This window comes from Pyrus communis, chromosome 2, assembly GCF_963583255.1.
Source record: "Pyrus communis chromosome 2, drPyrComm1.1, whole genome shotgun sequence".
Classification (NCBI taxonomy): Eukaryota; Viridiplantae; Streptophyta; class Magnoliopsida; order Rosales; family Rosaceae; genus Pyrus; species Pyrus communis.
The window spans coordinates 31,366,733-31,380,957 of NC_084804.1; the positions used below are offsets into that span (position 1 = coordinate 31,366,733).

General features: G+C 36.9%; 2 protein-coding genes across 4 annotated transcripts; both read right to left on the bottom strand.

Annotated features, from left to right (window-relative positions):
• Nucleotides 1–1,771: 1,771 nt before the first annotated feature.
• On the bottom strand, nt 1,772–5,687 carry LOC137725973 (metacaspase-1-like). Of its 2 annotated transcripts, XM_068464822.1 has the most exons (5): nt 5,072–5,686; nt 4,305–4,638; nt 3,918–4,029; nt 2,983–3,168; nt 1,772–2,585 (listed from the first exon to the last, which is right to left on the bottom strand). In XM_068464822.1, the coding sequence occupies exons 1-5, from the start codon at nt 5,562–5,564 to the stop codon at nt 2,526–2,528; spliced, it is 1,185 nt and encodes a 394-aa protein (XP_068320923.1). In that variant the 5' UTR covers nt 5,565–5,686; the 3' UTR covers nt 1,772–2,525. The 2 variants fall into 2 exon arrangements, with proteins under 2 accessions (XP_068320923.1, XP_068320922.1); XM_068464821.1 differs by lacking the exon at nt 1,772–2,585 and having other exon boundaries at nt 2,760–3,168; nt 5,072–5,687.
• A 2,426-nt stretch (nt 5,688–8,113) lies between these two features.
• Nucleotides 8,114–13,293, bottom strand: LOC137725348 (uncharacterized). 2 transcript variants are annotated; one of them, XM_068464005.1, is made up of 4 exons: nt 12,290–13,293; nt 11,265–11,406; nt 9,985–11,181; nt 8,114–8,665 (listed from the first exon to the last, which is right to left on the bottom strand). In XM_068464005.1, exons 1-4 carry the CDS (start codon nt 13,288–13,290, stop codon nt 8,294–8,296), a joined length of 2,712 nt encoding a protein of 903 aa, XP_068320106.1. In that variant the 5' UTR covers nt 13,291–13,293; the 3' UTR covers nt 8,114–8,293. The 2 variants fall into 2 exon arrangements, with proteins under 2 accessions (XP_068320106.1, XP_068320105.1); XM_068464004.1 differs by having other exon boundaries at nt 9,985–11,184.
• Nucleotides 13,294–14,225: the final 932 nt, after the last annotated feature.

The window sequence follows — 14,225 nt, forward strand, 5'->3', positions numbered from 1 at the left end:
CATCAGATGCCAGCTAAAGTGGTATAGAAATATGGTATAAAACCATGGTATGAATAACATTAATCTTTACTCAATGCAAGTGACACCCTTTAATTTTGGTCTCTATTAGATTCTCAGTTAACCGCTGACCGGAGAAAAGGATAGAGGGAGGGAAGGATGCCAATTCACGCAACATAAACATAGCAAGGTGAGGGAAATGATTTATGCACATTATTTTTCACTTTATGTACACTCCTTTTTTAGCTGTATGATTAAATAAAGAGAAAATTGTAGCAACGATATTTTAACATTAACCCAATTCGAGTGATGGTCCCTAAACTAAAAACTCATGACCATTGATCCCTTGACTTATCAAAATGTGCAGCTATGGCCCTTTTCGTTAACTCTATTAAAATTCCGTCAAAATGAGTTATGTTGGAATGAGCATTGCTACAATTGGATTAAAGTTAAAAGACCATTACTCCAATTGGGTCAAAGTTGAGGGATCATTGCTCCAGTTAGGTTAAATGGTCGGCTGTATGAATCCTATAACACCACTATGCTGGGTTTTGCACTATGTCTTCCGTTGTTATAGTACTAATGAAAAATTAACTGTAATTAACATGTAACCAATTAGTTACAGGGTCTATCATGGAAAATTTTGGAATAAAAAAAAAAAAAACTACAATAAAACAATCAAATTTCTGATATATGCATCATATAATTCCGCCACCTTAATGTCCTCATTTTATGAAAATGACCAACTTGTGGGGCCCATGCAAAAATATGGTCTCAGTACCAGCTCCGTCTATCTTTTAATTCTCCTCCAAGCATCATCACTATAAGTTCTCAAATCAAAATCTACTTATTCGGTTCCCCTCATGATCACCTATAAGTTTATCGGCAGCACTTTGTCCCTCTATTTATTACATGACAATTAGACGACTAAAGAGTCCACTGGACTCTCCTTGCATGGATAATCCTTGAAGGCAACAAAACAATCAGTTGGATCGGAATCTTCTGATTATGAGACCTTCTTATGGGTCCCACAATGTAGTCATTTTTCTTTAAACAAAATGTATTTGCGTGTTAAGCACAAAACACCTTTTTTTTTTTGTTTACTCATTAATGCGACAATAGAAGTAATAGAATTGAATCAAATAATTTGATGCGACAAAAGAAGTAATAGTATTTCAAATATTTTGATAGACAAAGTAGACAATTATTTGATCAATAAACATTAGCTTCTTCCCTTTAGTAGGAAATGAGATTCTTACCAAAATAAAACTAGACCACCGTACAAAAAGACAATAGACTAATAGTTCCATAGCCAACACACTGACAACTTACAAACAACTTCAAGCAACAAAAACCATATAAACAAAATTATAGACTTCTTATATTTGCTATATTTCGGGCAGGGTTGCAATCTAGGAAAAAGTTTGAATGTCAGTTCTTCAACAATAATTTCGGTTTTAATTTTGAAGAAAAAAGTTTGAATGAGACTCAGGCGTATCAGTGTATCTGGAAACCAGAAAGAAACAAAATATGGCAGCCATGCTTGATAGTACCTTATCCTATCTAGCAGCAGATGTGGGAAAAAGAAACATGATATATATTTTTTCAATGCCAGTTCTTCAACAAGAATTTCGGTTTTAATTTTGAAGAAAACACTTTGAACGCGACTCAGGTGTATCAGTATATCTGGAAACCAGAAAGAAACAAAATATGGCTGCAATGCTTGGTAGTACCTTTTCCAATATTGCGGTAGATGTCGGAAAGCAGACCAATGATCGCAACAGTGGTAATGAGGAGTCAGAAATCCCGATTTGCAGTTCATTTCCTTCATAAGCTTGGCATACAGATTCTATCAAAGTATCATTAGATTTAGATGGTTCGTGATCAATGCTGCTACCAAAGTCAATTGCTTGTTCACTATTCTTGTTAGCGCTGTGTTCAATGGCACTGGGCTGCTCTGATGCACTTGTGCAATTCAAAATTGCATCCCCTACTGCATCACAAATACATTTGTCATCCGAAGAAGCATCTATCTTGCAGTGAGTAGCTCCATCCTGATTATTACCAGACTTCTCTAACTCGTCAGAGGTGGATGCCGAGCCATCTTTTTCCCAAGGACATTCAGATGGTTTACCGTTCTTCTCCGTAGCTGATAACTCAGCTGTATTCATACAAGAGTCCTTAATATCTACAACTTTGTAGCTATTAACATGTGGTAATCATCCATAACATTTAGACTTCTTGCATGGTCACGGTTCACTGAACTATGAACTTTGTTTGAGGACGAAGTGACTATAGAATACAAGTCTCTCTGCCCTAACCTCATTTAGGACATTGTTTCCATACCCTAAATCATATGAACTCATTCATAGTATATTATACCTATAATGTAAAAGCCTAAATTCAAGAATGAATTAATATTGCCCAATTATTAATTATTTAAAATGAAATTGTTACATAATATTCAATATTACAAAATTAACTTTTAGGACACAACTCCCAACAAGAACTCCACCAAAAAAATGTCATTACAAGACAAATTTCTTCAAATTAACATCAAACGTTTCAGAAGATGACAACATAGGTTCCTGCACACATCCACATTAAGTAAATTTAGCAACTTCCAATTTCTTAGTTTGACACTAGTAAGATGTATGCATTTATTTTTATTTTTTTAACCAAAGTAAGATGTATGCATTTGAGCATCCAATCCAATTGGCATTGTGTGGAGAGGACCAACATCTTTTAAGAACTTATGCTAAAGTTTCATCCTTCCGCATAGACAAAACAAAACTAGTGTTATTACAATGTGCACTTGTGATTCGGAGCCTGGCTGTAACTGTTTGGTATATCAACTTTGATAAGAACTGAAGGAGCTTTGTAGTCAACATGCATGTCACATATAGTACATGTATATATGTAAGAAGAAAAAAAATGAAGATCGAACCCATTTGATTTAACATGTTGCATGAAGAGAAAGCAAACCTGTATGGTTTTGTGTCGAAGTACAGTCCTCAAGAATCTTGAGTTAGTCCATCTTTCGCTGTTAATCTTTTTAATGTACTTCACCATCTCGTCGAGCAAATCTCCATATGTTATGTCGGTCTTGTTCCTAACAGTTTCAGTGAGAATGTATGTCATTGCACCATTCATTGATTTTCCAGCAAAAGCCTGCATTTGTGATTAATACTATATTGGCTCACATGAAAATGAAGTAAAAAAAAAAAAAAGTTCAGAAGTACGATAAAAGGGGGGTTCGACGGAAAATTTTTTTTGGTCACCCGTTGAACGGTTTAATTAGAGAATGTCCAAGGCCAGCAAGGCTTTATGACAAGGAATGTTGAACGGTCAAACATCAACACGTGCAAAAATGAGTGCAGTGGAGATGAGAATGTTTTGTCAGATGTGTGAGCACACGAGAAAGGACAAGATTATGAACAAAGATACTGAGGTAAAGTATGAGGGACCACAACTGAAAATAAGATGAAAGAAAATCTGTGAAGGTGGTTTGTATATGTTAAATGCAGACCTACATATGTTCCGGTTAGAAAATGCGATTATGAGAGGTCAGGGGAAAAAGGTTAAGAGGAACACTTGGACATAGACTTTAAGAAAAGACGTGGAGTACTTAGAGCTAATGGAAACAGGGTCAAAACTGAACACAATGGCGTTCTAAGATTCAAATAACTGACCCTACTTGGTGGGATAAAACATTTTTGTTGTTATTGTATTATTGAACGGTTTAGAAAGGCCTTATTAAAGAAAACGTATGCCTTCCAATCCCATCATTTTGTGGAGATAAGAAGGGATAGGTTTTCTTTCCCTCCTTACCAACTAACATCTAGTTTCAACATGGAAACATTCAGAAGTTGGCTTTTCATCATATTTTCCTTAAACACAATAATAGAGGGATCACTTACAGTAGTATCAGCTGCCATTTTATCATCTTCGCAAGCACTAAGAGAAATCGCTAACCCACCCTTTGTACTTTTTCTAGCACGAGATGGAGGACTATTATCTTTCCAAGCATTCCTGCAAATTAACACGTAAAAAGAAAATGTATTTTCACAGTCCATTATAAAGGAGAATTTTTAGAGTTATGATGAGATTACATTGCATGCTGCTATGGCATGGACAGTATTAACTCTTAAACTATGGATTTGATGCCCATGATATCTAAATTGTGAAACTTTAATCACATTTATAATACGTGGTATTATATTCTCATAATATATAAATTTGATGTCACAGATTGAACGTATGTAATCATATAAATTTGAAGTTAAAGACTACGTAAATATACTCACAGTTTACGGTCATACACATGCTCCAGATCAAGAATCGTTCCACTGTGACAAGCATCAACAATAGCGTGAAGTGTGACACCATCCTCGAGTGGCCAAACAATGGTTTCATTAATATCATTGTCAAGGATCATTCCCTCTTTCATAAAATCAACCGGGCAAATGGTCTCGTCGAACCCATCAAGCTCATCGTCTTTGAAATCAGGCTGTCGTAGGCCATGCCCCGAGAAGTAAAACACCAACGAGTCTCCCCGCTGGCATCCCTCCACAAGCCATTTCAAGGAATTTTCTATATTTTTCTTTGTAGGAATCTGCTCTAGGTCTAGCGGATCATCTTCTGCATTCATTGGTAAATTGAAAACGTAAACATATTATCTTATAAAGCACAAATAATGTCGGAGTCCACTTTCCAGCAAGATAATATCCGCTCTGGGCAAAGCCTAAACGGTTTTGTTCGTGGGTCTCCATACCCAAAAAACATCTTGCTACGAGAGATCAGATGTGCGCATATAAACTACATTACATTTCCTCACCCAATCGATGTGAAAGTTTGATGCCAACGCAGGGTCACCACAAATAACCACGTCCTTTATCTTTTCCCCCTTTTTCTTTCTCGATTCATTTTTTTTATGATTGGCTTCTCTTTTAACCTTTCTACATAGTATTGGAGACCAATGTTTTCTAATTGAGAAATAATTATACTTGTAATTTGCGAATGGTTATAGGATTACGATCGACAAATAAAGAAAAGCTAATTAATTAATAATTACCTGAAAGTATGCGTATGCAGTTGGCAGGAAAACCGAAGGTCTTAGTCAGCAAGTTTTCCATGTTTTTCACATCATTATAAGTGCCTTTGAGCTTGTATTTATGTTGCTTGTATGTCACCCCGCAAAGAAGTGCACGCTTGTTTGCTCGTGATCCACTGGGTACTTGCTCCTCCGAGCTGGAGGAGGGCAACGACATCCGCGTCCCTGTCCCTGTCCCTGATTGCTTGAAACTATTACGACTTGAACTACAAGTACTAGAAGAATTGTTTGATGATGATTCCTTGGTTTGAAAACACCTACCAAACCGTCTCCGCAAGCTATGACGCTCACGTTTCTGATCTCCATGACCATGAATACTAGTTTCTCGTTGTGTTTCTGCAGCAGCACTGCGAGTCGTGATTACATGACCGCAGACGCATCGGTGCTGTGTGGCATACAGCGTCATTTGAACCCATTGCTTGCAACTAGGGCAAGTGATTTTTTTGCTTGCCATAATTGTCCATGTATAATATATATCAAAGGCTACAAGGCCAGTTAAGTAATATCTATATATAGAAGCGTAGCCATATAGGGAAGCATAATACGTCGGGCTTTCATATCATCTGCGATTTTTAATGATTAATTGTCAAAACCACAACGGTTGAGACGTTTTGGTCCGCTGAGTTGAGCATCTTCATTTTATCATATTCCTAGCCTTATTTAAAATGTGGGAGATCGACCGATCAGAGAAATTTTGGATACAATTTGATATCTATAAAATCTGAGACGTAAGCGTTAAATAAAAAAGCTCCAACCACAAGATCAATCCATTACTTATGGTGAAAATTCATACATTTTAATTTAAAGGAACAGTGTACGTTAATTCATATGTCCAATCAAATAGCAATGTCTGCATGAACCATGCTTCTTTTTTTATTCCAAGTCATGTAATAAAAGTAAGAATTAGATGCCCTACGAAAGGCAAAAGTAAAATGGCAAAGGCGAACCACTATCATGGGATTCGATTTACTTTAATTCATACTTTATATTTTAGGGGAAATGGCCGATAAAAACCAATCTCCGAATAGCACTCAACATATTCGCCCATGGTTTGCTGGTCTGTGGATCTGTGTTTTTCTTTTCATCGTTTGAAATAAGGTGTTGACGTCACTCACTTTTTAATTTAAATCAATTCAAAATCTTCTTGGCAAAGTTAAGAAATTACGTATGACGTGCATGCCAAACATAAGTTTCAAAACAAAACTGAAGTCGAGTTATCTGCTAAACTAAATGGGCAGAATTGGGCTAAAGCAGGTTCTAGAACCTATTAGGAATTTGGCTCGTCAATTTTAGTGTCCTATTTTGTTTAGGATTGTATTATGAAAACTAAAGGTGCATAGATTGTTATCTTAAAAGAATTCCGAAATAATTAAGTTTCCTTGTATAATTCAGATTAGGAATCCTAGAAGCCTAATTAGAATAGAAAAAAAAAGTGTCTATTCCATTTAGAATAGGAACCTTAATAAAAAAAATAAAAAATAAAAAAATGGCATGTAACAATTGGTCTATGTACCATAAATATACTTGTTGGGGTATTCACATGAACAATAGAGTAAAACACTTTGAGAGTGTGAGGAGTGAGAGATACTAATAACTAGGGTTTGCGACAAGAAATGGGGCTTTTCTTGTAAACCAAAGGGGCTTTCATACTTGTGAACCGTAATTACCGAAATGAATGTAAGCCAGTTTCTGCCGAACCACTATAATTCTTTGAGTAATGTTATTCATATCATGTTTTTGTACCATATTTTCATATCACTTTAGATGACATTTGATGCGGACAATTACATCATTTAAATTAATCAGATTTTTAAATTTTGTTCATTATTTAATAAACTAATAATTAAGGAAAACTATTTCATTAAATGATGATTGTGGTATATGAGGAGTCTTTCTCCTTCATTTCCTTGGGTTTTGCAAATTTTTCAAATGATGTGGCTGTCCATATCAGATGCCACCTAAGGTGGTATGAAAATGTGGTATAAAAACATGGTCTGAATATTATTACTCTAATTCTTTATGATCATGGCGTGAGTTTTCTTTTGTGTGTTGTGTTTTGGTTGGTTGTTTATTCTTTGTGCTTTATTAATTGTCGAAAACAAGGTCATAAAGAAAGCGTGTTTGTACAACATAACCAACAAGAACTAGATGCCTTTGCTTTTATTCAATGCAAGTGACACCCTTTAATTCTGATCTCTCTTAGATTCTCAGTTAACCGCTGAAAGGAGAAAACGGAGGGAGGGAAGGATGCGAATTCACGCAGCATAATCATAGCAAGGGAAGGGAAATGATTTACGCACATCATTTTTCACTTCATGTACACCTCTTTTTTAGCTGTATAATTAAATAAAGAGAACATTATAGCAATGGTCTCTCAATTTCAATCCAATTAGAGTGATGGTCATTCAACTAAAAACTCATGATCACTGGTCACTTAACTCATCAAAACGTGCAACTATAGTCCTTTTCATTAACTCAATCAAAATCCCGTCAAAATAAGTTATGTTGAAATGACCATTGCTACAATTAGGTTAGAGTTAAGAAACCATTGCTCCTATCGGGTTAAAATTGAGGGATCATTGCTCCAATTGGGTTAAAGTTGAGGGACCATTGTTACAATTTTTCTTGTTTGGTTTTTCGTATTTGCCCCTCGATTCAGCCTCATGCGCATGGCACGTGAATCATTTTGATAAAAGTTATAACAGAATTGAAGAAAATGGGCATAGTTGCACTTTTTAAGGAATTAAGGGACCAATGGTTAAGGATTTTTAGTTGAGAGACTATTACTTCAATTGGATTAAAGTTGAATGACCATTGTTACAATTTTCTCTTAAATAAAAAAAAAATACTACTCTTACCACATTTTTATTACGTTCGTACCACCTCTCTAATAAAAATCAAACCCATATAGTAGCCCTATTTTATAAGAGAGATGGTTGTAGTATGTAAAATGTGATAAGCGTAGCATTTCTCTTAAATAAATCAAAGAGAATCATGGGCGGAATTAAAGAAAAAGAAAAAGCAATATTTCGGGAATTATGACTAAATATTACAAAAGGCGAAATGGAAACATTCCAAAATGGCCAGGTTAGTATAAATAAAATTTACAGACATCACTAGAAACTAATCACATGAAATGATAGAGTGCCATTTAGAGAGGATTAGCATTCCCAGGGCATGTCGTTACCCAACTACATTGAGCTGCCCAGAGATTTTTGTTTTGCAAGTTGAACACATAAAACCAACGGAATCTGGTTGTATCTCGGAATCAACAGCCTCATGGTTGAACTCTACTCCGCACCATACGCACGCTGTTGTTATCTGATGTCTGCCAGCCATGCTTAGGATGGCTTCTTCTGATTCAAACTGGACAGAGGAACCAAATGCCTTTTCCATCCCCGCGTTGTTTGTCAAATCCATGGGTACCTCCTGCAGTGTAAGAGATTCGTGCCCACAAGGAAATCCATACTTCAGAGGTTCTATTTCCTCCAACCTCAGCTCCTCAAACCCCGTTTCATCGTGTCTCTGGGCAGCACTACTAAGATGCTCATCTCCCTTTCAACATGGAGAAAAGACAATAAAATTAATTTTCTTTAGCAGACGACATATTGCACAGAACAAAGAAATATAATCACGTCTAAGATTCGTTATTATAGTACAACAACCACCAAGTCTTCTAACTGTATGAATCCTAAAACACCAGTGTGCTCGGTTTTGCACTAATGAAAAATTAACTGTCACTTAACATGTAACCAATTACTTACAGGGTCTACCATGGAAAATTTTGAAAAAAAAAAAAACTACAATCAACAATCAAATTTCTGATATATACATACACATAATTCCACCATCTCAATGTCCTCCTTTTATGAAAAGAACCGATTTGTGGTGCCCATGCAAAAATATGGTCTCAGTATCAGCTCCGTCTATCTTTTAATTCTCCTCCAAGCATCATCACTATAAGTTCTCAAATCAAAATCTACTTATTCGGTTACCCTCACGATCACTTATAAGTTTATCGGCAACACTTTGTCCCTCTATTTATTTCATGACAATTAGACGACTAAAAGAGTCCACTGGACTCTCCTTTGCATGGATAATCCTTGAAGGCAACTAAACAATTAGTTGGATCGGAATCTTCTGATTATGAGACCTTCTTATGGGTCCGACAATGTAGTCCTTTTTCTTTAAACGAAGTGTATTTGCGTGTTAAGCACATAGCACCTATTTCTTTTGTTAACTCATTAATGCGACAATAGAAGTAATAGAATTGAATCAAATAATTTGATGCGACAACAGAAGTAATAGTATTTGAATCAAATAATTTGATAGACAAAGTAGACAATTATTTGATCAGTAAACATTAGCTTCTTCCCTTTAGTACGAAAAGAGATTCTTACCAAAATAAAACTAGAACACCGTACAAAAAGACAATAGACTAATAGTTCCATAGCCAACACACTGACAACTTATAAACAAATTCAAGCAACAAAAACCATATAAACAAAATTATAGACTTCTTATATTTGCTATATTTCGGGCAGGGTTGCATTCTAGGAAAAAGTTTGAATGTCAGTTCTTCAACAATAATTTCGGTTTTAATTTTGAAGAAAAAAGTTTGAATGAGACTCAGGTGGATCAGTGTATCTGGAAACCAGAAAGAAACAAAATATGGCAGCCATGCTTGATAGTACCTTATCCTATCTAGCAGTAGATGTGGGAAAAAGAAACATGATATATATTTTTTCAATGCCAGTTCTTCAACAAGAATTTCGGTTTTAATTTTGAAGAAAACACTTTGAACGCGACTCAGGTGTATCAGTATATCTGGAAACCAGAAAGAAACAAAATATGGCAGCAATGCTTGATAGTACCTTATCCAATATTGCAGTAGATGTGGGAAAGCAAACCAATGATTGCACCAGTGGTACTGAGGAGTCAGAAATCCCAATTTGCAGTTCATTTCCTTCATAAGTTTGGCATACAGATTCTATCAAAGTATCATTAGATTTAGATGGTTCGTGATCAAAGCTGCTACCAAAGTCAACTGCTTGTTCACTATTCTTGTTAGCGCTGTGTTCAATGGCATTGGGCTGCTCTGATGCACTTGTGCAATTCAAAATTGCATCCCCTACTGCATCACAAATATACTTGTCATCCAAAGAAGCATCTATCTTGCAGTGAGTAGCTCCATCCTGATTAGTACCAGACTTCTCTAACTCGTCAGAGGTGGATGCCAAGCCATCTTTTTCCCAAGGACATTCAGATGGTTTACCGTTCTTCTCCGTAGCTGATAACTCAGCTGTATTCATACAAGAGTCCTTAATATCTACAACTTCCATAGGATCGTCAGCTCCTTCCACACTTCCATCAGTTATTGTATGTTCACTATCATGTTGATCTGAATCAACTATGTCAAACAAGCGACCCTCCAGGTCCTGTTCACTAAGAGGTGAATCTATGTTCATTTCTTGATGAGAATCGGAAGCAGGAATTTCTGAACTAAATCCCATGTATGGTTTATCAGGTGCAGCATCACCTTTGGATTGATCATTAGGTTCAGCAGTTGTGGTTTCTATGATAGAGTTTTGAGCAATTTCAATCAGAGCATCCATTTTTGAGATCCTTGATGGCAAACCTTCGCTGTTTGGAGACTCTATTCTCTTTTGAAGCGTTGATGGACCTGGCGATTCTTCCACCCTCCTGACATAATTTCGAACATGAATCCCTACATGACCATTGTAGCGACGCCTTTCCAAAAATACCTTATGGCAAAACTGGCATTCATATTTCCCATCTTTAATTATTACACCATCACCAACAGTAGAACCAAGTCTATACCTCCTTGTAGTCCTCTGGTGAAAGGATAATAGATGCTGCAAATATGAATCCTTCTCATTAAAAGTCATATTGCATTTGTGACATTCAAAAAGGTCATGTATCTGAACCTCAGCAAGATTGTCTACTCCCAATAAGGTAACTTCCTTTTCACGCCCATTAGACATTGAAGACACGACTAGAGCAGAGCTGGAATTCACGTCTTGCCTACGGTCTGCATCCTTATCAGCATGCTGCTGCACCCCAAACAAAATTTGAAAAAGATTTATTATCGAAGGTACAATAAACCAAACAGCTGCACTAATATATAACTTACATTTTCAGTAGCCACTATGCACCCTTCCAGAACATTCTCACGCCCATGACCACCATCTGGCTGTCGTGCATTATTGTGATCAGAGAAGGAGTGCAGAAATGAAGAAACTTCCTTGCAGGTCAGAAATTGTTCTCCGGTGGGGCTGGAAAACATCAAGCAACTTGTAACGATGAGAAACACAAGAGAGAGAGGTGACTTCAAAATACAGGATACAAAGTAGAGGAATACTGAAATGAAAATATAAATAACCACAACGCACCAGTTAACTAGTTATGCATTTTGTTCAAGTTATACTATTTTTCTGGTCAATTAAATAGTTATGCACTTTGCTCAGCTTTGTAAAATGCATATATAACACATATTTCTGCTTTCTTTAACACTGCCACATGAGGCATCAGAGTAGTCATGCTACATACTTCAACTGGATTATTAGGTGATCAATATCTGTCAAATTAACAAAATTAATTTCCAGGCTTAGCAAACGGTTCAAAAGTAATGCTTTGTGGTACATAATTCAATGTCATAGTCCAACCCTACAGCCAATCACGAAAAAACAGACATTAACTCGAGTGACCGCCCTTGCCAAACTATAGCAATAACTGTGTTTGTGTCTCCCGTAATTCGTTTGTAATAGGGGTGAAAACCAGTACAGAATCCTAATTTGATCATCATTACTCAAGGATGATCTGCTAAGATAACCTATGTTGCCATACAAAAGAAGCATTCTCATGGAAATGATACGAAAAAAAATTAAATAAACTTGGAATTCCGGGCACCCCTAACGATGCATTCATACAAAGTTCTAACAATCGGGAGTTCAATGATCAACAGAAATGGCATGGCAAAGTCAATGTCGAGCAATAGAATATAAAAGTATCTTCAAATAATAACTAATTAGACCTCAATGATGCAAATGCCAAATAAAAGTGAATCCAAGCACTTATGTATCGGCGGCAAAAGAATATTAAACTATCTACAAATAATAACTAATTAGACCTCAATGAAGAAAAAAAAGCAAGTAAAACCTTATGTATCGGCGGCAGTAAATCCAAGCACGTCCTTCCTTCCTCTTAAGACCCAGCAAGAGCTTCCAACCGACCGGCAACGCATCCCCGAACTCACTGGCATCAACAATCTTCCTCTTCTTCCTCCTACTCCCCCACTGCCCACCCAAGTCCCTCATAAACCCCAACAACTGCTCCTCCGTTTCCAAACCCACCGTCCTCCGCCTCAATTCCTCCCCAAAAGGCTCTTCTGCATTCTCCAAACCCGAAATGTCCACCGCAGCGCCCTCCTTATTCACCATCCCCATGCCCGCATATCCCTCATTCTCCAGACCCAAGACTTTCACTTTGGGCTTCCTCCCTCGCTTCCTTTTCTTCACCCCCATTTCACCTCTACCCGCCAAACCTACGATTCCACTCCCCATGTCGGGATTAGGGCTGAGCACCCTGAAAAACGACGCCGTCTGGGCGGGCTCGAAGTCGATTTGGCCGAATTTGGGGTCCTGGGAAATGAGGTTCTTGAGGTGAGCGATGATCGCATGGTTCTCGTTGCGTTCGGGGTCATCCGGTGGCACTGGAGTGAGCTTAGGAGGGGTGGCAAGCAGGCCGGCAACGCGACGACGGTGGCCAGTGGCGGCGGCGGCAGTGGAGGTATCAGACTGTTGACGGCGGGGACGAGAGTAGGTTTGGCGGCGGGAACCGGCGCTCTCGTTGAAGACAGATCGGTCAATTTTGGGGACGACGAGGTCTTGGGTGCGGCAGAGGTTTAAGGCCGACGAGGAGGAAGAGGAGAAGAGGGAGAGCGCTTGGAGCTCCGATTGAGAGAGTGTGCTGATGTCTATGTGGGTTAAGGAGTCTAAGGGAATGTTTGCTAGTTGTGGCGATTGTGGCCGCGGGACGGTGGCTGTTGTCGCCATTTGTGGTGGCGCTGCTTGACAGAGTGTCTGTGAGACTGTGACAGCGTGAGGAAATGGCGTGGGACTGTGGAGAGGTTTCGCTGTGGTAAAGGTACAGTAACCCATCAATGTTACTGTCCCCATCAAAAAAAGAATTTGTCCTCAATCCAATTTTACCCTAAAAAAATGTTCGAGAAATGTTAGTTACACCAACTTTTTAAATTTTTCGTGAAAAAAATAAATAAAATAAAATTTAGTTTATATTTGTAAATAATGTGATATGTCTATAATAATAAATAAGCACATTAACTAACACTTATAATAATTTAATCATCAATAATTGTATCATATAGTTTATAAAATGAAAAATGAGATGACAGAAAACTCGAGGAGAGTCCTACTTTTGAGAGAGTTCTCTTAGCATTTCTCTTATAAAATATGATTTAAATATGTGATTACCCTAACATTACTTTTTTTTTAATAAGAGGCTTTTATATATGGCTGTTTGACAATACTTTCATTTTCATTTTTTTCACCTTTTTTTTAAATTGAAAACTTATTTGGTAAACTACATTCAATTTTTATCTTTGAGAAAATGAAATATTTTTTGCTTACCACCCTCAAGTGAGTTTAAATTTTGAGATATGTGCAGTCGATAAATACAAATATCAAAATTTAAACTCATCAAATGGTATTAACTAATAAGTAAGATGGTGAGCAAACATTCATCCTTCAAAAAATTGAAAACTTAACCAAAGAGTGAAAACTACTTTCTTGCATTTTTAAATTTTATCTTTGAGTTTTTTGTTTTATTTTTTTGAAAACTGAAATAGTTACAAAATAAGCTTTCATGTGCAAAACTAAAATCGAAAAGTTGAAATAATTATCAAAGAACTTCTAGCATCATAATATAGTTTGTAGGATATCATAAAATCTACCTGAAAGCCAAATGTGAATATGAAGACCTAAAATTATATATTTTGCCAAAAGACATATTGCCTAATTACTATTACGGGGCAGTAATAATTAGACAAAGACGCACTATTCAACCCAAAAAATAA

Bases quoted from the DNA above. Each gene is read 5' to 3' on its own strand.
- LOC137725973 (XM_068464821.1), bottom strand. From the start codon at position 5,564: ATGGCAAGCAAAAAAATCACTTGCCCTAGTTGCAAGCAATGGGTTCAA. The intron at 4,639-5,071 runs GTAATTATTAAT...CAATGAATGCAG, and splicing joins CTGCATACGCATACTTTCAG to AAGATGATCCGCTAGACCTA. The intron at 4,030-4,304 runs GTGAGTATATTT...GTTAATTTGCAG, and splicing joins CATGTGTATGACCGTAAACT to GAATGCTTGGAAAGATAATA.
- LOC137725348 (XM_068464004.1), bottom strand. From the start codon at position 13,290: ATGGGTTACTGTACCTTTACCACAGCGAAACCTCTCCACAGTCCCACG. The intron at 11,407-12,289 runs GTTTTACTTGCT...GATGTTTTCCAG, and splicing joins TACTGCCGCCGATACATAAG to CCCCACCGGAGAACAATTTC. The intron at 11,185-11,264 runs GTAAGTTATATA...TTTGGGGTGCAG, and splicing joins GCATAGTGGCTACTGAAAAT to CAGCATGCTGATAAGGATGC.